This window comes from Temnothorax nylanderi, unplaced genomic scaffold (genome assembly GCF_030848795.1).
Source record: "Temnothorax nylanderi isolate EJ_2023f unplaced genomic scaffold, tnyl_v1.0 TNYL_tig0021_pilon, whole genome shotgun sequence".
Classification (NCBI taxonomy): Eukaryota; Metazoa; Arthropoda; class Insecta; order Hymenoptera; family Formicidae; genus Temnothorax; species Temnothorax nylanderi.
Window position 1 is genome coordinate 1,772,279 of NW_027249083.1, and position 24,168 is coordinate 1,796,446.

Sequence of the window (24,168 nt, forward strand, 5' to 3'; positions counted from 1 at the left end):
CCAAGCAATTATCCCAACTTCTTATAAAATTCTTGAATCGTATCGCTCTTCGGCTGTCAAACGCAGCGTAGATGGGCTAACGATCTTAATGGCTAGGCAAAACATTGACACCTTGGCGGCGCTCGGGAGACCACCTGGATGAGAATACCAAAGGAAAGGCGGGTAGGGATTGTTAAACACAGAATCAGCACGAGAGAAGTGGAAATCCTTATGAGAAAGTAAGTTGGACGAACGATGACAATGAGCTAACAGCGTGGGCAAACACGGCGGCTTGGAACAGAGCCGTACCCGGGCCGATGATCATGTACTTACGCGTTTCCTCTCAAACACCGACGACGTCGACAGCTACGGAGACACGGCATCGGACACTGATCATGGGAAAAGGCAAATCCTGTTTGGTCAGGTTGAAATATTCGAGCTCGAATGCTCGAGCAACACGTGCCAATGATCAAAGAATTGCTTTGTTAATACACTCACTAAAAAGCAAATAATGAAACGTGCATAAAATAACATAACTAAAAAATTTAGAGGCAAGTACAACTTATTGCACGTCAAGCCGCTTGATTGGATTTGATTAGTATACTTTTTTAGTAAACTAATCTATTAATATTTGTTCTTTAGATGTGAAACACTTTATTAAGTGTTTTGAATTTATCTTTTTTTAGAGGAAATTATATTGAGGGGGGATGAAAAAGGTAATATTAAAATAATAACAAGATTTCGAATGGTCTTTGGTTTAATATGCTACAACAGAACGGGCATTCTGAGGAGAGAAGCCCGTATTTAGATTACATATCCATACATAAAATTGTAATTTGCAGTTTATTACTACATTAAACTATATTATCAGATCATTTGTGTACAATATATGAAGCGATCGCATTAGTTAATCCAAATTCAATTTATCTTGTGTCGCAATATATGGAACGCAATTATCTTATCATTAAAATTTTATTTTTACGGTCCTGCACGATATATTCTTATTTACAATTATCAGAATTACTTAATTTTGCAATAAATGAAAACATTTGAAGACCGTATATAGCTTGTCACGCTGGTAATTACTTATGAGTTCCATGCATTTTTACAATTCAAGTTGCAATAAAAAGAGACAGAGAGATCAATTCAAAGCGTATAAAAGTTATTAGATCTATTCTTAGAAAACAATTTTAATATTAATCGACTTTCGGATCTTCAATATTGCTACAGGATTTCTTAGAAAAACGTATTTTTATCAAAATTTGCAAAATAACTTTTGCGACGATATTTTCTGTCTCTAAAAAGAATACTTATAAAATAATTAACTTATCAGTATATGTGCGCGAAGGATCAACATTTATAAAGATCTACAAACTATAATGTCACATTATTTTAAAATAATAAATAATAAAATAGGAATACAAGTAATGATCGAAGTTTGAAATAGAAACATTTAGCTGCAGCTATTTGTTCTCTTCTTTTCCCATTTTTTCTTCCATTCGCTTTTTCTCTCTGTCTCTTTTTTTTCTGTCGGAAGCAAGCGTGGATCGATTCGGAAATGAACAATTAGTCGCCTGAGGGATGTTCTAGGATGCATATCACAGACGCGATGATAAGAAAATAAAAATATATTTTATGCGATGCATGTGTGCGTATATAAATAATGATTTACGCATTAAAATTGCGTCGATGATATCTCGGACTTGTACATATGATTTACATGTTGCTACTGATGTGAAAATTAAGTATGACAGTACACACCTCGATACGTTATTATTTGCAAATGATCGCACAGTAACTTTTTGGCGTGACCAATCTTTTAGAAAAGATTGGCTACGCGACTATGAATCGTAAGTACCAAAAAAATTCTTCTGGTATTGTTTTGAAGACTGTAATGGCGTAAGGTGTATATATGTGAGAAAATATGATTTAATTAATTTAGAAATTTATAAAAATATTAAAAATGGAGTAGATGATGATATAAAAATATATATATCTTATGCGTTAAAAAAATACATGTCGATTGTCATGAATAAAATTGTAAATTTGAATCGATTGAAGAAAATCTTCGTGTGATATTCCCCTGTTGCCAATAGTCTTCTACAGTCTCGCATATTATTAATAAAAAGTCGATATCGGCATAAAAAAAAGATTACGTAAAAGAATATTTTTTAAAAGAATAATATCGAGTAAAATATAATACTAGAAGAATCTCATTTGCCAGTAAAATAATTGCGATCAAAAGTGCGAAATTAACGAGCCTCCTTAAGTTTCTGATTAGAGTTCTCATACCCTGCGAAGGTACGTCAAGAAGAGAAGCAGTAGCAACAGCGCGACACATAATGATGTTCGTCGCGAGGATGCGTTCTTCTCCTTTTGCACGATGATAGTAATATTGTGATAATGAAACTCCGTACACACACAGGCGAAATAATCGCATGTATGTACGGAGTTTTAATTGTGATATAGCTTTTTCTCTTTCATATACAATACACTAGGCACTTTTAAGCTCAACTAGATACTTTAAATACAATTAATCGGAGTGTAAAATCTTTATAAAAATAAAATAAATAATCTGAATAAATATGGATATACTAATATTATATATGTATAATGGTTATATGCAATATGATACTATGTGTTGTATATAATATCATATTATATACAAACGTACATATATATACATATATAAGTAGTCAATAAATTATTATATAAAATTGTATGAATCGCTCGCGAAGAGAGGCCTTTTTAACGATGTTGTGGGATTTTTGTGTACATAATGCAATACGCATTTAATCACGAGAGAACTAAATTACTGCAAGGTTCAAAAGATCATGTTTTATTATGAACCTTACAGCAATATTATACTTCTCCCCCTAGCTAGCTCTTTTCCCAACTTATTATTTCCTATTTTCTGAGCATAGAATGCGCGTTAAGTGTCATAAGTGTTCATATATTCAAACCACTATATGACAAGCAAAATATTATGTGAATATAATCACGCTAGAGAAATCAATTTGAAATTTTTCATGAAATTTTTGTGTGATAACTCTTACTTTTATCGATTGTTCTATACTTTTTAGATTTTTATTTTTTATTTATTTGTAACAATAGCTTAGAGTAGCAGTGATTGTTACAAATATTATTTATATTGGAAAGTATTATTAAGAATCTTAAGTCTTTACTGAAAAATCGAGCCAATTAAATCGCGGCCACGTTCAATTAATAATGTGTCGAAAGAAAAAGGGAACGGATATCACGTTCTTAGATTGTAAGATAACCGTGATACTTGATTGTTATCTCGAGAGTTATTTTACTTTCAATGTTGAACAATTGAGCTATTGAATCTATCTCTATCCCCACTTTCTTTCTCATATATAAGATCAAATACACACTCACATTGTGCGGCATCTTCGCGCGAAATCATAGCTTGTGTGATATGTGAATATGCATGATTATTGTGTATGTGGCCGTGAATTGAAACGGCGAAAGCCAATGGACCAATAACGATGCGGTTTTTAAATCTTTGTTTCCTATTCTTCCTCATTCTGTTCTACATGCAGCACCGCACAAAGTGACATCAAAGAGCGTCGAAGAGGATGGTGATGAGGTGTCAAGAGCATTGATGGCACTTCTATCTCAAAATTATCATAGAAGCTTAATACATTAATGGACATTATGATGCGGTATATCAGTCGGTTCGACAATATATCAATTAATTTTCATCGTCGATACCAACGAATAGCCCGATCTTCATTGCAAAGACACATTTCGTTAAAATTGTGCTCTTCCGATAATGAAATATTTTGATAATCAGAAGATGATCCTCTTTCTCTGTCCCTTCTATCCTCTTCCCAATATCATCTCAAGAAAATAAAGCCGTCAATGACCGCGTTAATTTTCTGAGATGAGAGATGGACATCGCCTGGTAGTCCTTCTTCGGCTTTCGCCGTACAGATCTTCAGGATTTGCGCCGATTACAAACGTAGGCGTAGGTGCGAAAACACTTGTATCACGTATTCGAGGCCATTCATGTATTCTCGGAAAATCAGCCAGTCACGCAGATCACGGAACGTCATATCCGTCATCGTTCGGAAATCAGACGTCATGACATCTCGAGTGACATCCGGCCGTCGCGTAACGCTACGCTCCTCTAAAGCGACTTGGATCTCACAGAGAACCTGAGAAGAGAAAAGCATCAGGATATTAGAGACACTTGTAATACACTTGGATAATACGAGTACATTTAATGTAATAACATTTTTCAATTAAAAATGAAGATATTAAAGCAAAGACTACAGACAATTTGCAATTTTTAATATCTATGTAAAGTTGCTCTAATTTTATAAATTTAATTATTAATTTAGAGTTGATCGCAAAAGTAACGAACGTATCTTGTAAGTACGAGGATTGATATAAATGTTAATAATTTTCAATAGACGATGACTGATTTTTCTGCAGTGATCCTTCAGAATCTGTGTTCTCGAAGTCGACGATGCTAATCAAAAATGACTAAAAAAACGGAGGAAACTCTACAGGAATTTGAGCGCGCTCAAAGCCATTCGCCGGAATGGTCGATAAAATGGTAGTTAGCGACGATCTTTAACGTCTCAACCTTTACGTAAAACGATCGTAAAACTTGGCAAAACGTCTTTCATCGTGCTTGCGGCAACAGAAGGCAGAATAATTCAGGCTAATTGTACCGATGTTATTGTGAAAGTCGCGCACAGCAGCTTTTTTTTATACCGCACGCCGTGAAAGAGCGACAGGTCGAATGCTCACGGCTCAGCATAATCACTTAGGAGGATAACGGAATTTGATCCGGAAACTAAACTTACCGCTCGAAGTTTCCATTCGGCTTCTGTGAATTTCTGATGATATTTAGGCTGATAATCCTTCTGATCCAAAACTACCTGCTCCAAGCCCACCGCATACTTCTGCATATATTCATACGCATCGACGAGAGACGTGTTAATCTAAAAATATATAAATCCGAACTGTTAATCATCTATTCATAATGCGTGTAGTTATTTATACACATACAGTATATGTCGCGAAAAAGAAATATGTATTTGAAAAAAAGATGCATATTTGTTAGAGAAATATGTATACATATTTCTATAGTAAATTATATTCTAATAAATTTATTAGTAATAATTACGCAGGTAGATAAAGCGACATAAACTAATATTATTGAAAGCATCACGTACTTCCAGTTTCTCGAGATGCTTCTTATCCAGCTCCTCTCCCAGTTCTTTGGGTATTTCAGATCGTGTAGGCAGCCAAGCGTAATGATTTTTCCTCCACAAATTGTGGACGCTGCCGAAGTCCGTCTTGAAAGTTTGTCTGATCTGCAAAATCATAGAAGAAAAACGTGGGCATGATTAGATGCGTCGTTTCTCTCAAAAAAGGAACCGCAGCATCGAAGAAAGATATGCATGCAGGACTATCAGGTTTCCTCATCGTCGTCCTCTTAGCGCGCTGCAATCTCGCGGAAATTTGAGAAAAATTATTCCGCGTGGGTGTCGCGTTATTGCTACATCGTTCTGCATATCTTTCATATTCGTTGCGCACAGGAATAGAAAGGATTAGGGTATATAAAACGATACGTGACATGCATGTGTAAAATCATGTCGTTGTCATTCTGTTATAGGTTGTAATCGTTTATTTAACAGCAAGCCGTTTGTTTAATTAATTCTTCTTTATAATCCAATACGTTTTGATGCAATATTGTACATTCTTTTTAATGAAAAATATTCTTAAGGACAGAAGTATATATGATTCAGCAAGAACATAATACGAATACAATACAGCAGCGTTTGGCGCTTCATGTATCTTGACAGCGGTGTATCTCACTGTCACTTTATATTGTCACTTCGCGAAAGGATCACGGACTAGTGCACCGCGCTGCTCTTATTGTATTTCCAGGTATTCGCCAATTGTGCCAGCACTATTGCCAGCGGCAAGTACCGATTCGCTCGCGTTAATTTCTCGCGCGGTAGCGCAGCTAAGCGACGCCACTGGATGTCAGTGAGTTTAGTCACCGATTATACGTCGTGCAACACCTCGTATACGATCAGTCTCCCGATATCCCTCGTTCCTGGTACGATGAAAACGCAGCCGGCCGTGCGAACTGCCGCGTGAGTAACGCACTGTCGGCAGTTCGTGTCGGTTGTCTATGCGAGAGAACGCGCGTGCCACGAGTGGCGGCGCGGCGACGGCACGCTGACTTTTCGGGAATACCGGGATGGGTCAGCTAACAAAAGTCAGCTTAGTCCTTTACCCAGAAATTACTTGGAAACCCGGGCGCCGGCCGAGACACGCCAATTGTCCCATCAGGGATCGCTTACATCGGACGAGTCATTATGAATCACCCGTTGAGCCGGGAAGTGCCGCGAGAAATAGAGAGCGAGGGAAACGTGCTGAAGCTTGCGTAACATATTGGAAGTCACTTCTCGTATTCCATTTTGATATCGTGATTAGATATAGGAAATTGTACCGTTGCACTTGGCATCAGATTTTAAAGAATTAATAATATAAATATTACAATAATTTATAACAGTTATTTTATAAAATGAAATTTTATCGTACATAATTATATAATTTTTTGTATAACATCTTGCGTTTATGTTATGTATCTTGATGCATTGACAGTCTTGCAAGCCTTCGAGGCTATGGAGTAGGTCATCGGCCTCATATTATGACAAACAATTGCGATATGGGTTTGAAGACTTAAACAACCGTCTCACAAAAGAATTCCGATGTTAACATTTTACATTAATATATATTATCTAGTAAATATTGCTGCATATCGTATGTGCGCATGTGGAAAGATGATTCAATCTCATTGATCTCATATCTTGGATTGTTTTCAGTGCAGATAACGCATTGCGTGCACCATTATCTCAAGCGGGAATGGAAATAATCATCGTACGATATTACTCTCACTACTCTCGTACGACCTGCGAGTGCGATAATACCTTCGATCGCAAACAACATTCCTGAGAACCACACTGCCAAGAACCACGATTGCGTAGCTTGATAAATCATATATCCCTCGAGGACTGTCCTCCTATCTATCGTACATGACGCCGCGGAAAAATAAGCTTACAAATTCGCGTGCAGGTTAATGAACGAAAATATCGACACGGCCGAGTGGAAAGTAAGCATATACGTGACGACAAATGGATTTCGAAGGCACGACAAGCGGCGGAAATTCATGGCTGGCAAGGGTAGCCCATAGAAAGGCGGCATCGCGGTAGTCATTCATTAAATTCATTCCCTCGTTATGGCATGTTCGATCTCGTGTACCTGCGGCCACTCGCGCGCCGATCAGTGATCGGCCCTTCTCACGCCCCGGTCGTTACGAAAGCGTCCAAGAGAATACAAAGATATCTTTTGGGCCCATTACTTTGTATCGAAAAATATTAAATACTCACACAAGTGAGCCGGCCACTAATTGCGTCATCGACTGTTACTGCTAATAATAACGCAAAGCTTCCTAGGCGTATATATAGGTATACGTAATGAGGAACCTGATGGGTAATTAAATGGAATTTTACGGTAATTTTGTGTAAGCAGTCCTCTAATAAATACATTAGCGAGACCTACGCGTCTACCTATACGAATAGAGCTCTCTCCTAAGCCTGCGTCCACCTTTCCTCCTTTCAGGTGCCGAAAAGAACTCGTTTTCATCGTCGCGTTTTATGATGTGTTAGTTACATTCACGTGGTGACTCTCAATCCGCCTGAGGATCGATACTTCGGCAAATCTTTGTTTTAACGCGATACGAAAAACGGTGCTGGAAGTCACAAAGTTCCAAAACAATCGCCGTGATCTTTGTTTCGCGCTTCGAAACGCTTGAATATTCCTCACACATTTTCGCTGCGAGATATATAAATACGGAGGAGAGATTGCGAGAGCGGGAACGAGCACGGGAAAAGGTGGTAAAGCGGAACAAAAAGGGTAGAATGAAAGGAATTGTCGCTAACAACCACTGGCGGCGGACAAATCTGTGGCGCGGGTCTTTTGTGCCTCGTAAAAGTCTCGTCGGCCACACTGGAGCACGAATAATCGTAAAACCGGGCTGGAAGCTGGCAGGAAGTAGGCTGGCAGGAATAGGTATGGCTCTCCGCGCGGCGCTGCCGAGGACCCGTCAAAATCAATTAGCCTTTCAGTCTTTCTTCTAGCGCGGCTTCACCGCTGTACCGCTTATTAGAAGTTATAAAATTTCGGTGTGACGGCTTCGAGAGCCGATCGAATGGTTCGCGATATCGATACATCCTATGAAAATGGATTTCTTGATAATTCCGTCAATAATTTTTATAAATGTTATTGATAAACTTTGAGTAGTATTATATTGATTGTGCAGATTCTTAGATTTTTCTGCTGATATAGAAACGTTGTTAATCAAGTTAATTCTGATCTTTGTGATAATATTTATACGAATGTTCTTATATGACTTTATAAGGATAAATTGAGAATTCACGCGATCGCGATGGCCATCACGCGGATTACGCGTCCGGAAAATATGTCACCGCGCAGAGAAACGACGCGAGTGGACATAGAAATACAGCAGTATACCATGATAGGAGATATGTGTCGTATATATCGAGGCAAGTACATGCACTGGCAGGTTGTATATCCGGTCTGGGCTTTAGTATGCAGGCGGCGTGCCAGTGTAGCGTATAGGTGTCCATACGCGGTGGAGAGGGGACAGCTTCCGATTCTGATTTATTGGAATCCTCCGCTTCCGATATTTTATCCGATTCCTTCACGTACTAGCGCGTCTGCACACGCGCGAAAACGTAGACGTTGTCCGTCGCTATCGCGATTTGCAAATATTGCGGACGGTTGAACTCGATTTATAAATTACTCACAGGCGGCGTATAAAGACGATGAACCGCCGTGCATCGTGACGAAACAATAAAAGTTTGAAGATAAAGCAAACGGCAGAAAGACGAAATGCAACAGATAGATCCATGATCGCGAGTTGACGATTGTGCTCTAAAGATTTTCAATTATCCCGGAAGCCACTTGCGAGAATGGCTCCATCAGTTGCGAAAGATTGCGAGGTCCGCCGCAAACTTTCCTTGTCGTTTGCCACACGCGCGACAGATACATTGGTCGTGAGATTTCCGCCGTTCTCAGTATCCTTGGCTAATCTACTCCTTTCTCTCCCTGAGAGCCGGTAGACGGCCTACGCTGAACCGATAACGAGTGTTGAGGACGGTGAAGACACTGGACCACCAGACAGTGTGTCGCCGCAAGTAGATATCAGTGGAGGAAGGCGCCCCTGGAGCTGTTAGCCTCGCCGCGAGCATAGAGCCGAGCCGGAGAGGAGAGAAACTTGATTCTTCCCTGTCATCATGTTCAACTGTGACTTCATTCCTTTTCCATGCCATCTTTCATATGTCGCAAGTGGCGAGGCATTTACACGTGCGCGAGTTATTGTCTTTCTTGTCCAAGGGTAGGAACGAGAGTTGTGCGCGGCCGGTATGATATCGAATTATGCGCTGACTTAGAAAAACATCGGTATCCGGTATCGCCGCGCGATGATGTAACGGGAACGCTTTTTAACCAAGGTTTCAGCTGGAGCCGCAGGGCGAAACGGGCCCTATAACGCGAAGAGGCAGAAATACCCTTTCTCGATGCACGCGACGAATGATAATTTACTCGGTCGTATACCCGCTTCACCTAGGTAAACACCGTTCGCGCGAGTGGAGGTCGGTCTTTGTCTGGTCTTAAATGATATCTGCGATCAATCATGGGTGTCTATTTCTGGACATCATTACTTGGCGAAACGCAATCGTTTAAGAGTTAATGACTGGCGCTTTCTCGCTTCTTGCTCTTTTTTGGAAGTCTAAATTTTCTCACATGTTATTGAAACACGCGAAATCAACAAACGGAGTTGCGTTTCAAGCGGATTACACATAAAGATATAGGATAATCTTTCTTGAAAAAACGGATGAAATTTAGAATGCAAAACATCACCTCTGTTTCTGCGGTTTTCGAGTCAATCTCTTTTTTTGGATTGCTCTTAGAGAGAAACCTTGAGAAACCGCTCGGGTCTGGTGCGTGATTTATTGTCCTTGGCCATAGATAATAAGGTACGATTGGTTAGGAAGATTCTTTCGAAACAAAAATTTCTCGCTATGTATTTATTTGCCTCATAAAATCGATTACTATTTTTAGAATCCAAAACACAGTTACAACTTTAAGAAGCATAATAGCTGAATAAATAATTGAGAATAAAGAATAGATAATTAACGAATTGTTAGGTGAAATATAATATAATTAAAGACTGTTCAATTTAATATATTTAATGTAAATTCAACAAATTCAATGCGAATTTATTGCAATTTGAAATAAGAAGCGTAATCAAATCCGTATTGCAAAGTTGAGCTGTAATATTTACTATTACATACGTTATATTTTTACAATAAGCGAAAATAAAATTTAGTTAATGAGACGTTTTCGAATAACGTAAAGACGCGGCATGATTTATAAGATCGGAAGCTTCTTCAAAGATCTATGTGACTCGTGGAACTGCGATCGAACGTTTGGATGACCGGAAGTACTACCATAACCGCCTTCCGCTCGAGGTTCCCTCACTCCAATCCCCTTCCAGAGGTCATACCAGTAATTATCGAAGAATTGATGAGCTTAATTCTTCAATAAAACCGCCGATATCGTATCGACGTGAATTATAACGATACGCATGGAAAAAAAGATACGCAGCTAAATATTTCGAAGAGGACGACAATGCGAAAAAAAGAGAGAAATATGTATTCTGTTACTTACAAATTCATCTCTAAAAAGCTGCGCATGCTTCAACGCCGTTCTCGCTTGGAGTACTATTTGGTTGAGGAGATCATGGTCCTCCAACTGAGCAATGTCCGGATTGGAGCCGTTTGTTCGTAATTTAGTAGAGACGCCACAGGGATTCACCCATTTCATATCGTCCGTTTTGTTCGGGGAATTCATTACTGGGGCACTTTGCACCGACAGCGCAAGCAGAATCAACAAGGCACTGCCTAACCCTGGAAACAAAAATAGTCACCTTAGATTTCTTGTCCTATAACGGTCTTTATTATATACATTAAATTATAATTAAATTATCGATCAAAATGTGGAATCCGCTTTTATTCTATGCTATTAAAGTGCCATTTCGATAACTGGCTAAGTAAATGTTAAATTATTTGAGTTTCTTGGATGAAATTGCAATTGACATCATATTAAAGAGTGTTTCCATTTACGCATCGAACAATCAGAGCGATTCACGAGGCGCGTTTTTCGTTAATGCTCTTATTGCTCCGTATATTTTAGTACATTGTATATCCAATAGTAAGTTCTGTAAAGATTGCGGAAACAGTTACAGTAATATAGTTCCATCGAAGATCCGCAGCGATGAACCGAGTGCCATGGGATTGAACCCATTCCGTGATGAAGATTAACTTGTGTAGGGGCATCATTAACGGAATTGTCTGAGTCTTAAGAAAAAAGGGACAAATCGAAGATACTGCTCAATGTTCGGTGGTAATCACGATTTAACGTGAGAGAGCGCGCGAGATGCCTGCGTGAAATTATCATTGAGCTTCCGGCTCATTGGCCCTCCGTTTCCACCCTCGGGGATTCACTCGTCGATAGTAAGCGCCTAAATGGTAGATTCCGATCGGGACCGTCTTATGATCATCCGGCAGTTTCAAGATCACCGCACGTCGAATTACGTTCCCGCGAATTCGTCGTCGCATTATTACGCGAGTTACGACCCTTGATGAGGGGCCTCAGATCACGTGCAGCGGTACGACGACAAACCATCAACAGTTGTGCGTACGCATTTGAAGGATGTATAACGACGGGAGACTACCGCATACGACGTGTTGCCTGCATTTAATCCATGTCCTCTCTCTCTCCCTTTACCGCCGTTTCGAAGAGGTCTCAAAAAATGCACGCATTGAACGTACACTGCTAAGTGTAATTGTTGATTTAAAGTTAAATCGATTTTCATAAGATACGACATTCTACATTTGTCAGTATTATAAATTCTATCGTATTTATATCGGAAGTTGTGTGTCTTCTTTCTCTTCTCTGAAGTCAATCGTGATCTATAATAAGAAAATTTATGCAATAAAAAGCTGTTTTCTTTTGTTGATTGACTTTATCATCGTTATTTGCCAGTATTTATCGTGTTTCAAATATAACGGAGTATCATGTTGTATTTTCCGATCAGTAAAAAATGTCATTTTAAAGTATTGAGTTGAAGTTTTACCCAAGTTCAGTTTTTTAATTTATATCGTTATAGTTGGACTGGACGGGCAAGCGCGCGACTGAAAACCGGAGGTGTGTCGTACCATCCGCAGGCGCTAACGAATTTAATTTTAATGTGCATGAACGCATGATGGAGCCGACGGACGCGCCGTACAAACGAAGGGAGACAGAAATGCAGACGGAAAAAGAGCGAGATGTAGAGAAAACGAGGAGTGGGACGGGGCATGGGGAGACGCCTCGAACACTTAACGCATATTAATGAGCGGCTCTTAAGTGCGTTCTGCGTTGCGATGAGAGAGCAATTTGCCGCAGGGAAGTTTGCGCCCCAAAGTGACGACGCAAAACCGTGTCGGCCAACGGCGGCGACAACATTGCCATAATTTTTAAAAACGAAACACGCTACGATTCGCTACTAGTTTATAAAACCAAATCTCAAAGACGCTAAACGTTAAATTCGTTTGCGCGCCTAGTCTATGTGCTGGAATCCGTATTTTAATACAGATAGGTCACACAACGCCTAATTCGCGAAATAAGAAATAAATAAAAAGCTAAATCACGTGAATTTTCATGTAGTTATTATTGTTGCGATGGCGTGTATTGTAAAACGTTGCCTCGATTCCTTCTTTTCGTAACTAGTTGCATAATACACGACGGCGAATCGATAAAAACACATTTTTGCACTTTATTTTCACGGAAATAATAGTAGAAAAGAAGAAAAAGAAGAAGTATCTTCGAAGGGGCGATAATCCTGGCGGAAAACGTCCAATTAATGTCTGCTAATGATGTTAGGAGAAACACGTGTATACTTGCAACTTGCACTTTTTTCGCCCATATACGAAAAAGACCGTATTGAGAGAGAGAGAGAGAGAGAGAGAGAGAAACAGCCATTCATACTGCAAAGTATTTTTATTGCGCCGCAAAATTCAGTGATCCACGTAAATGATCTCGGCTATCCGGATCTCCTTACTCGTCGCTCAAAGACATCGTTTACTTTCTCTTATTTCTTTAATTAGTGCGCCTTTTTTTCTCTCCTCGGACGTTTAATTGCTATGCGATTAGTGCTCCATGATCGGTCAATTTTGTCAGCGGAGAAAGGGATACGATGATATAGGCATACTTTCAGATAAATTCTCATTCTCGAGAAGAAAGAAATTGAAAGCCGTGTGCGATCTTGTCGTTCAAAATTTATATTTTCGTGTTTACCTAATCCAGGAACTACGCGTCGCGACTTTAATTGTTTTTCGCAGAAATAGGTCGATATGCCGTATGGCGGAAAACTATTGTCGATGTACTATTATTGGCAAACATAATTTTTTTAACATATATACGTATGTAACAAATATTCCCTTATCTGCACGATTCTTTAAAAAAATATATATGGATTAAATATAAATATATTAAATATATATTCTTTTCGTCGAGCAATTACTATTTGATCAATGAAGAATAGTTAGTCCTCGAAACATTCGGCAGATGATAGGCTTTGGCACCATTTTACCCTCCTTTATACTTTCCCTAGTACCGTCTACATATTGCCGATACCGCGAGGGCCTACCTCAACGACGACTCTCAACGACGGCGTTCCATCGAAATTCCTAAGAACCCGCGGCCGCGTTGAAAAAAGTATCGCGCACAAAGCCGGTGAACACCGGTGCAAAGCGCATCTCTGCTGTCGGCCAACAAGAAAGACGGTGAAAAATGCGGTAATGACGCACTGTCCTCGCATTGCTCGCGACAATTATACCCCATTACGCCCGACCCGCTACTCCCTTTTCTTCCGTTCGTGTCTACGGACCGAGGCACGTTGCGGTAGGTCGCAATACGCGGCGCGCATATACGTTTGACAATTTATTATAGATTATTCTCCGTCAATTCCTCGTTGTCATAAAAGAATGACGCGTGAAAGTCACCGCTATTGTAAACACGAAGTTGTATCACACTGTCGACTTGTTTTAAAAGAGGTTTCGCCTCGCTTGAGAATGAGAGCGGCAAAATGCCCATATATCATCTGATTTCGAAGTACAAAAGTATCTGGGCATCTAGCCCAGATATTTAAAAGATGGACCTCCGCAGAGGTTCAGCTTTTCACGGTTCGTAGAACCTAAGGATTTAAACCACCTGTAGGACCCTAGCTGTTCAACAGGTGGGCGGACGGAGGCAAATATACCGCAAGTCCTGGCACGTGCCGTGTTTTGAATTCATTCCGGGAAATCTAGAGCTCCTCTATTATACATCCTTCTCGATTTTACTGAGAATTTGGAAGAGGCAGATAAGACAGCAAATGAAAACGCGTATAGACTTAAAAGATTCGCAAACTTGTAAACGAAGAATCGATAAGGAGGACCGTTACAAGTCGGATGACTAATACGCATTCATCGGCATGCTCGAAAATGACGTCAAAGTCGCAAAAGAGAATGACATGAGCGACAATGAACCGAATAAAAAAAAAGTGTAATATCACGTTTATATAATGTATATTGCATCTTTTATCTTACCGATACGTGAAAAGAAAATATTCAGAGTTACTATACATTTCTACACAAAAATTCATGTTGAGACATTGCTAATTAATTAAAAAAGTAATTAAGAATCAAATATATACAATGTATTCTTTTGTACAGTGATGCTTACGAATCAAAAGCATTATTTATATTATTATACAGTAGAGTTGAATGTATTATAAAAGAATGGCATAATATATTATGTAAGAAAATTATAATTTTCATAAGTTAATACAAAAAGTTTAAAATTTCCATTGGCAACTGAAGAAAATAAAATCACGCATACTTGTAGACCGATAAGTATACTTAAAGCCCGGTCTAATGATACTTATCACAATACGAGCCGTTCAATGATTAAGGTTTCGAGACACACGCGGGTTTTACCATCAGGTCATAATCACATCGCTCCGGGTGCAGATTTACGAGTCATAATCAAGTTTATCGATGTTAGCCAAGTAATAGGATTCTGGAGCTCTACTTTCACACACGAATCGGTATTTCTCATTTCGGATCCATGACTAATATACAGAAATTCACAGAAAATTTGGCTGAATCCTGGAGGTGCAACCAATTATATCCAATAGATAGGTATACTTGTGAAGTCAGTTTATATATTTCCGCGTCGATGTTACGAAAGGTTAGTAAGGAGGGGTATAAACAACTGGCTTGATGCAAATGAAGCAAATCCTGATATGATTTCTAAATCAATTCGGAGAAAGCCTTGCAGCCGGAAAGAGGATGCAACTTTTATATTGACAACGACCACGCTGCAAAGATAGAACCGTACGATGCAACAGCCGAAATATTATTAAAATAATTACGTAATACATTTTGCTGAATTATCACGACCTCGAATCAATCGATGTAGTATAATGTCCGTTTAAGGACACAATAAAAGTATTTTTTTTTGTATGGCAATCAATATTGCACCTGCTAATAACTCGTTTTATGTTACATTAAAATACTTCAATATATATGACGCTCCGATCTGCAATGCATTAATCGGCAATTTCTGGGTCAAAAATTTTAATTAATTTATTTTTTGTTTAGTTTGTTAATTTTCAATATTTATTTGTACAATTATCGTTGCTAGCATTAAGCTTACTGTGTAATCTGATGTTTTGTGTGTGTATGTGTGTATGTGCGTGTATGTATGTATGTGTGCGATGGTAACTTCGACTTACTTAGAGATCTGAGTACGCTGGAGGATGCATTAGAATGTCGCGTTCTCCGGTCGTGATAAAATGTTGGCATGAGGTGCAAATCACTCTTTTTCTCTCCTTTAAGCGTTTTCGCGGTTGTCTCTTTGACACAATGACATCTCGTGACGATGTCGTCCTGATATTTGGTCTGTTGCAACGATGAGATCGCAGACTCCGATGTCAGCGCGTTGACTCGCATGGTATGGTCGCCATGGACCCGGTGGGACGTAGTCCTCTGATCGCGCGTGAGTATGATCTCCATTGGCATCGATTGATTCTCTAACGCGTTCTTCACAATCATCGTGATCGCATAACACTATCACGCGGGCACTCGCGAACGCACCAGCCTCAGAAGGCGGGAGTAGCGCCGTATCCCTCGCGGAATCTCTTCGCGTCAGCGATGTATGTATGCGAGCAATAGATACACGTGCGTTATATATCTATATATGTATATAGACATGGACGGTGCGTGTGTGCTTCAACGTGTTCCGTCACACGATACCGCACCGATTCCCGATTACCTGAGGGGTTGTCACAATCGAAAAACAGTCTGCACAGATTCACAATCCGTTTGGCACTGGTCCCAGCACACGCGATGCACTGATTCTTATATGAGGGGGGTAGAGGGGTTGTGGGATCCTGAGAGAGAAAGAGGGGAGGGGGGGTGGGTGCTTGATAAGATGGCGGGGGTACTCAAGATGAAGAGAAAGAATCAGAGGGATACACTGTTAGGGGTAGCCCTCGTGCGTTTTCCTCTACTTTTTACGGTTCTTCGTCTTTGGTTGTCTCTTCGACTGTTACTTCCCCGCTTTCCAATTGTCCGTTTTCTCTCTCTCTATCGTATTTTTCACGCTTTCACAGGGCTGTGTCTCAGTTTCACACTTCTAATTGAAAAGGTAAGTTTGCTTTCAAAAGATGCTGGACGTTCACTGAATGATTTATCCCTCTTCCGATTTGTCGTACGGTCTGAGGTGCGGAGAAAGAGAGACGCGGCCAATCAAGCGAATAGACAGGTTAAGAAGGCGGGCGAAGCAAATTGTTCGTTTGTCGTTATAGTAGGAGCGAACTTGTAGTTGAGCGAACTAAGGGGGAACGGTAGTGGAGGTCTATCCGTCTGCCTTGGACGTACGTAGATCACCTCTCACTGTCGTGTACAGTCTTTATCTATTGTATTCTCTTTCGTCCGCCTTTCCTCCTTCTTTTTCCCTTTCTTCCTTCCTTCCTCCCTCTTCCTTCCTGTTCGGACGCAGCTCTTTCACTCTTTCTATCACCTCGTGCGCCCCCGGTGTATGACTGTCAGTGTATGGTACTGGCCACTCCGTCGACCGGTGCCTATATACGATTGTAAAGTCACCGAAGCACGTGGCCCGCACCCCGCTTTCGGCCAATCCTCCCACCATTCCCGCCCTTCCTCGATCACCCGCGCTTGTGGTTGCTCACCTCTTCTCTCGTCTTCTATTCTTTCTATTCGTATTCTTCCTCCTTCTCTTCACCGTCAACGTCGCCACCGCCGCCACCTCCTTCGTCTATCATCTCTTCCCTTCTCCTGCACGCGTTAGGTTTCCAACGCGGCTCCTACCCCCCCCACCAACGAGATCTGGTGGTTCAGGACTTCGCGACTCATTCATAACTCCTCGCGAACAACTTGGTATCCCCTCTTAATCTGCCCCCACTACGTGTACGTAGTAGGCGATAGTCACCCAACGTCGACTCACGGTCGACCTGCCGTACATTGTAGTTTCATCTCTCGAGCCTCTCTAATGATATTAAGTATCACGAATGGATATTGAGATTTATTGTAATTAATATTTGCAAAAATTGACCTTGCTCCAAGTATCGTAAAGAGATGACACAATTTTGCTAATTTATAAATAGCTCCAACAACTATAATTTTATAAATTATTATTCTTTTTCATTATTTGTATTTTTGCTTGCTTTGCTCCATTACATTTAATGTATATAAAAGTAAAAATTCTTAACATAGAGTTTCAATTCGAGGAAAAAAATCAATTCAAGAGAAATATTAAGTATATAGACAAATTAGTTGAATAAACGTATTTCAATATAATAATAAAATAAAAATAGGATTAAAATATAAAAATGATTAGTTTTTATACTGAAATCGTAATTACGCGAAAAATATCCTCGTCGGCACGTGAATGCTCTTTCAGTCCTTATATCGCAGAAATGTACATAGTTGATTCATCGTGTAGTTGGTTTCTTCGTAAAAATCGTAACATATAAATGTATTGTTGCAGATAAAATGAATCTGTCGATAAAGGTAATTATAGCATAGGAACATTCCGCCTTGTAGAGATGAATGTGTGCGTCAGTAGCGCGGCCGTACGCGCGATTCCGCTAATTGTCGACGAAGGCGTGACACCATTCGTTATCCCCGGTCGAGAATCTCGTACGTCCGTAGCATCTTCGTTATCATTGCGAAAAGTTCATGGCAAATGAACGATGTTAATAATGGTAGGTCGCGATTCTTCGTCATGGCAACGTCAGTACGTACACATACATTTCTGTAGACACAACAATGATGCTGATAGTATTCATGATGACGTTAATAGTAATTACTACAATGTTTCGTGCGGTTGCCCATGCCACAGTGTCGTTGTCAGATCTTGACATTGTCAGAATAAAAAGATCTTCAGAGTCGAAGACTTACCACGAAATATTACTTTTGTATGTGTATTTATATTTCTCTTATCATGTTTAACAAAATAGTATCTTATACACTTATTGAAAATGTTTAATCTGATATTAGCATATAATGAACTTGATTCATGAATTGTATAAACTGTTAGTTCTTTTCACGTTGCATGTCAATTAATCATCATATTAATTTTCAAAATTGATGAATCAAAGTATACATCCGATACAGATGGAATTTTTTTGCAGAAGCGGGAAGATTTCCACCTGATCAAGTGATCCAGGTTCTTCCCCTCTCGCGCTTCGAATTTTCTCACCGCGGCGCACACACTCCCCACTCAAAACTACGTTCGTATCCTCTTTTACCTCCCACTTAGAGTCAATGATGACGTCTCCTTTCACTAGCTCTTGAATGCTTACGTACATTCGTACCTCCGTATTACTGAAGTTGGAAGTATGCACGCGTCTGTGACAAATCGGTTGTACTTCCGAAAGGATTTTCTCAGAATGAACACCGGATTCTCGGTGCAAGATAGGATTCCGACTGACAAATATTTTCGAGGAATCTAGTTTAAGATGTGGTCCAGATGTGGTCATTTATAATTAGACGAAAAGATTTAGGAGAGATTTTTAATTAATTATTGTGGTGGAGTTAATTATATATAACACACGTGCTCTCGACGTTGCGTAATATGATAAATTAATTATAATAATTGTATGGATAACCTTCGAGACAATAATATAGAATGTATGTTTTCATTCTGATTGATCATTAAATGTAAATTAAAAATGTTATTAATGAAGATTACTTCGTTGATGTAAAACAGTTTTGATAAGAATTTTTAATTTTTACACATATATTATATATAATATAGTCTCCGACTTGCATCAGCGGTCACTCGAAAAAGTGGCGAGCGAATCACGTGAGGCTTGTAAATTTGAAGCCCCTGATTGCATCACCTAACGTAATCAATCAATGAATAACGCAATGGATTCTCTATCAAAGTTCCTTAAAATCGTATTAGATTCATTTTCGATAGGTTAGCCCCCTTTAATCAAATTTTTGATATCATCCGTTTTTAACAAACGTTTTCAATTATTGGCACTTCTTATATTATCTTACTAAAAACTCGCTAAGTTAATGAATAATTTTATGTCTAGTTTCGTAAGTCATAATGAGTTACGAAAAGGTTTTGATACTATATTCAAGAAAAGATCACATTTAACATGTCACGATCTGGAATTTTTTGAATTGAATAGAAAGAATATTAGAAAACTCGACATAACTTATAATTTATAGCGATTAAATGGCACCAAAAATAGCATTGTAAATACGACACACCTGTCTATCCGGATTAAACCGCGAGAATTCTGAAGTAATGGATTAGAAAGATATATTTTGGAAAAAAATGAAAAGAATAAAAATCACAAAAGAAAAAAGAACCTTTAAAACTATACCGTTACAAATGGTGCCGTATTACGTCTCGGTCAATTCTTTTACTTAGCATTCACCGCTATTATACATATACCTGCCCCTGCAGTCTTTTTATTGCCTTATAACAAAGCTTTTCCACAAAATATATTGACTCTACAAATAATATTGACATGTCTAAGAATTCTTATTTTTTCAATGTTTTCTAGTGCTTTTTCAAAATAAACTTTTTTAAGTTAATCAACTAATTAACTTTTGTATTGAACTTTTAAAATGTGCTTTTTTAAAATAAAACAACGTTTTGTTATTTTTGTAATTATTAGTTTTATGAAGGATGTGTTGATATATGTAGTTATTCGTGAACAAAATGAAAACTGCTGCACGACTATCGGCCATGTGATACTAACTATTGCTTACATAGATAAAATCGGTAAAAGTTACGAGTTATTATTGATAAAGCAACATGGCACATGGCATTGATGCCGAAAGCGTCATGAATAAATGACCTAGATTAACAAGGCGACATATATTATTATAGACAAATTAAATCGATGAGAAGAGAATATAGAATTTCTCGAGATTTGTATATCTGTGTGTGTGTTATGTACGCGCGCGATGAATGCTATCTAATACTTAAATACCACTTTAGAGTCACAAAAAATAAGATTCTTATATTTTATATTCTTCTTGAAATTGTTCATGTTAATTACGTATTAACATATACTAAAATTAAATAAAATTATTAAAAATTTTAATAATATTAGGAATAATATTGTATTCTTGTATTATTGTTTTACATACAGTATATTTTTTTGTTGAACAATATATTTAAATAATACAATATACGAATATTGACAAAAATATATTTAGGTACTGTTAATTTTTCATATATTTTTTGTGTAGTTTATTATATTCAGAGTTTACGAGTATCTTGCACATAATTTTGCACATTTAGTTAATGAAGAAGCGTACACGAATGGGACATCGGGAGACGCATTTTAATTTGAAGAATGCTCTACGTGACTGTCCTCACGGTTTCGTCTATCAATTTGTGAAATAACAGATCACGCATTATGCAAAGCTACTACGCGCTTGTAATACGATGTGATGGAGAGAACAGTACAGAGAAAGATGATGTGATTAAAAACTGCGTGGATACTACGTAAGACTTTCGAGCGCGTGTACGCGTCATATCATGTGAGGGAGTGACTGTAAAAAATTATCCTCGATAAATAACACGCTGAAATTATTTCTCTCTTGCTAATTAAACTCAAATATATAATTTCCATTATTAAATATCATTAAGATCTTCATGCTATTTTTCCGTTATTTATCCCATGATTAATCTTTATATATTTAAGCAGATAAAAGATTAAAACTTTTGGAATTCGATCGACGTTTAATCCACATAAAACTTCCTTTATATTTTGCCTACATAAAATGTATTATTGCACCTTGCTCTACCATTTTTTATTTATCGCATGTGATACGGCGCCGGCGCGTCCCTTTCTTCGAATGTACGTGATTTCCTAATGAGAATGCAAGAATAACATCGCGCCGTAGGATATCGAAAATGTAGATAGTGTACTTGAGGAATTTTCAGATGAAAATATTTTTCGCAGTAGGCGATCTCAATTGAATTTTGATATATTATCATCCTGAGAATCGCAATATTTTAAACAACAAAAATTCTGCATTCCAAAGTAATTATTTTCATCGCTAACTTTCTATCACTGTTTGTTATTATATATCCTATCTTATAGAACTTTTATAAATAAATACAGTAAATATTCTTGATTCTGGAAATTATTACGCGGATATTTATTGTAGGCACAAATAATACACAGATATAGTAAAGATGGTAAATGATTAAAAATTCTGTTATTCAGATTGGTGATTTTATTCCTGATTCTCTTCGCGCAAATCATGTTTGTCCTAAGTTGTAGCCTCAAAAATGACACTAATCGTCTAAGATGGATGGGTTCATGTTTTAAGAAATCGACCGTGATTCGTGACGACAATACCACATATATTTCCTCTCAGTAATATGCATGCGTTTCCTTCCGTTTACGACGGGGCATGAGAGTTAAGTGGTGACTAGACCGAGTTTACGCAGAAAACGCACGCGGTCGCGTGGCCCGCAAGAAAAAACAGCTGTAACGAGAGCCAAGCGGAAGGTCCTGCTTAATTAATGAGTCAATGATCATTGTTTCGTTGGAAACGCACGCGTTTTCCGCCGAAAATGAAGTGCGCGATGCGCGTACGCGGGACGCGTGTGACGAATCTATCCTTGCCGGCTTCTACAAGATTGACACATAGGACTCGTTACTTATGGAAATTAGTCTAATTTCGTATCGCGGTTGGCCATTATGCTCGTAGTCACGCATCAACGCGTAATGCCCATCATCATAACCGATAATCACTTCGATGGAAATACAAGAGGAGAATCGCGGGAATTGCGCGCGAACGAACACGCGCGCAACATAGATATCGAGATATTGTTTTTCAAGGTAAAAGGGCTCAAAACTGTGTAATGTAAGTATATATCGGTTACAGGTGTATTCTCAGCCGCATATGCTCCAATCACTTGTCACGAAAAAGAAGAAAATTTTCTTAGTGGAATCTGAGCTAATGATTATGATTAATTGCAATTATATGTTACGTGTATACATATATAAATAATTAATTGATTCTATATATATATATATATATATATATACACACATTATATATGATATACATTAATTGATATTGTGAAATATGACATATTTGCGAAATATTAATTAAACTTTATATTTAAATAAAAAATATCTAAAATGTATTAATTAATAACGCTTTGCAATATTTGCAAAAATTTATAGTCCCGCCGATTCCATGGATTTCAATTACATTATGCAGATTTTATTTGCAATAGTGTCTAAAAATAATCACATATTTGTTCGTGCACAGATTTTTTTATTAGATATCTAGCCGGATGGCAAAATCTTAGGAAGTATTTTACATAATTAAAATAAAAAAAAAACGATCTTCTGAAATTATTTAATTGTATATTTTCATTGTTTTTTTAAATCTTATTTCGGATTGTAATAGGTAAAACCTAAATTCAAAGTCATAACTTCAGGTATTCGAGTTTAAAAAAGTGTATGCAATTGAATAGATAGTGCTTTATAATTTATAAATATCTAACGATGCTATTGTGCTTTTAGACGATATATTACCTGCTTCAAAAAGAATTGAGTTTTGAAGGATTTTACTTTTTGTGTATAGAGTGTAGCATAAAACTTCTTTTGACAGATACTGACGAAGCAGCGGAGACATTTAGGAGACATAGAAAATTGAAGGCTACAAAAGTATAATGAGCTAATATAATATATAATACGGAGTTAACGTGCTTTTTTAGCCTGATCCATTTGTTCTTGTCTGAGTGACGTGCGGCGATCCTACTCTGGCATGAAATACGCAATGGAGATGAAATGTGACAAATGTCTGTAATGTTCTGACGGTTTTATACATCTTCAAAAATGGTTTAAGGCAGGCTTTGAATCCGTCTTTTGAAGTACTTTGTCCTTTTTGTTGTTTCGACAGTTTATCAAATTTAAATAAATAAACAAATATTTATGAATGACGAAAATCTTTCCGGTGAAGAAAATTCTCGTATAAACAATGGTAGCGAAACTTTCCCACGCACTTTGATTTGTATGTTTCAACTATTCTTATTTTTAAGTCAGGAAAATATCGTTCCACAGTTTAAGCAAAGAACAACCGGTTAAAACCAAATTCTGCTAACATTGAACAAACTCTACCAAAAAATGCTTCGTCGATTTAAAAACGGTGATTCCAATTGGATTTCTGATATTATTACAGGAATGAGACCTAAACCTATCAATATGATCCAGAAACTAAGCCATAATAGTATATTCCCGAAAGAAACAAATCAAAATGTAACGAGCAATTGATCAATAATGGCCAGATTTCTCTCTCTGAAAAGTTTAGGTAGAAAATTAAAAACTTGAAATTTATAGAAGTAAAAAGACTAAAATTAAGAAATCTATATATATATAAACACATAAATAAATTCAAATAAGAACATGTATTTGTAATTGTTTCTATATGCGAAACATGAAATAAT

At 38.0% G+C, this 24,168-nt stretch overlaps 2 protein-coding genes across 2 annotated transcripts in view; one reads left to right on the plus strand and one right to left on the minus strand.

Annotated features, from left to right (window-relative positions):
* LOC139769304 (A-type potassium channel modulatory protein KCNIP1) overlaps positions 1-24,168 on the plus strand; it is a 340,210-nt gene that overhangs the window by 149,621 nt on the left and 166,421 nt on the right. The gene's annotated exons all lie outside the window — the stretch shown is intronic.
* LOC139769308 (uncharacterized) lies at positions 719-16,278 on the minus strand. Its single transcript, XM_071700255.1, has 5 exons — positions 15,935-16,278; positions 10,783-11,021; positions 5,190-5,330; positions 4,818-4,955; positions 719-4,160 (listed from the first exon to the last, which is right to left on the minus strand). The coding sequence occupies exons 1-5, from the start codon at positions 16,251-16,253 to the stop codon at positions 3,957-3,959; spliced, it is 1,041 nt and encodes a 346-aa protein (XP_071556356.1). The 5' UTR covers positions 16,254-16,278; the 3' UTR covers positions 719-3,956.

Bases quoted from the DNA above. Each gene is read 5' to 3' on its own strand.
- LOC139769308 (XM_071700255.1), bottom strand. From the start codon at position 16,253: ATGATTGTGAAGAACGCGTTAGAGAATCAATCGATGCCAATGGAGATC. The intron at 5,331-10,782 runs GTAAGTAACAGA...ATGATTTTGCAG, and splicing joins AGCTTTTTAGAGATGAATTT to ATCAGACAAACTTTCAAGAC. The intron at 4,161-4,817 runs GTAAGTTTAGTT...TTCTCTTCTCAG, and splicing joins CCGAATGGAAACTTCGAGCG to GTTCTCTGTGAGATCCAAGT.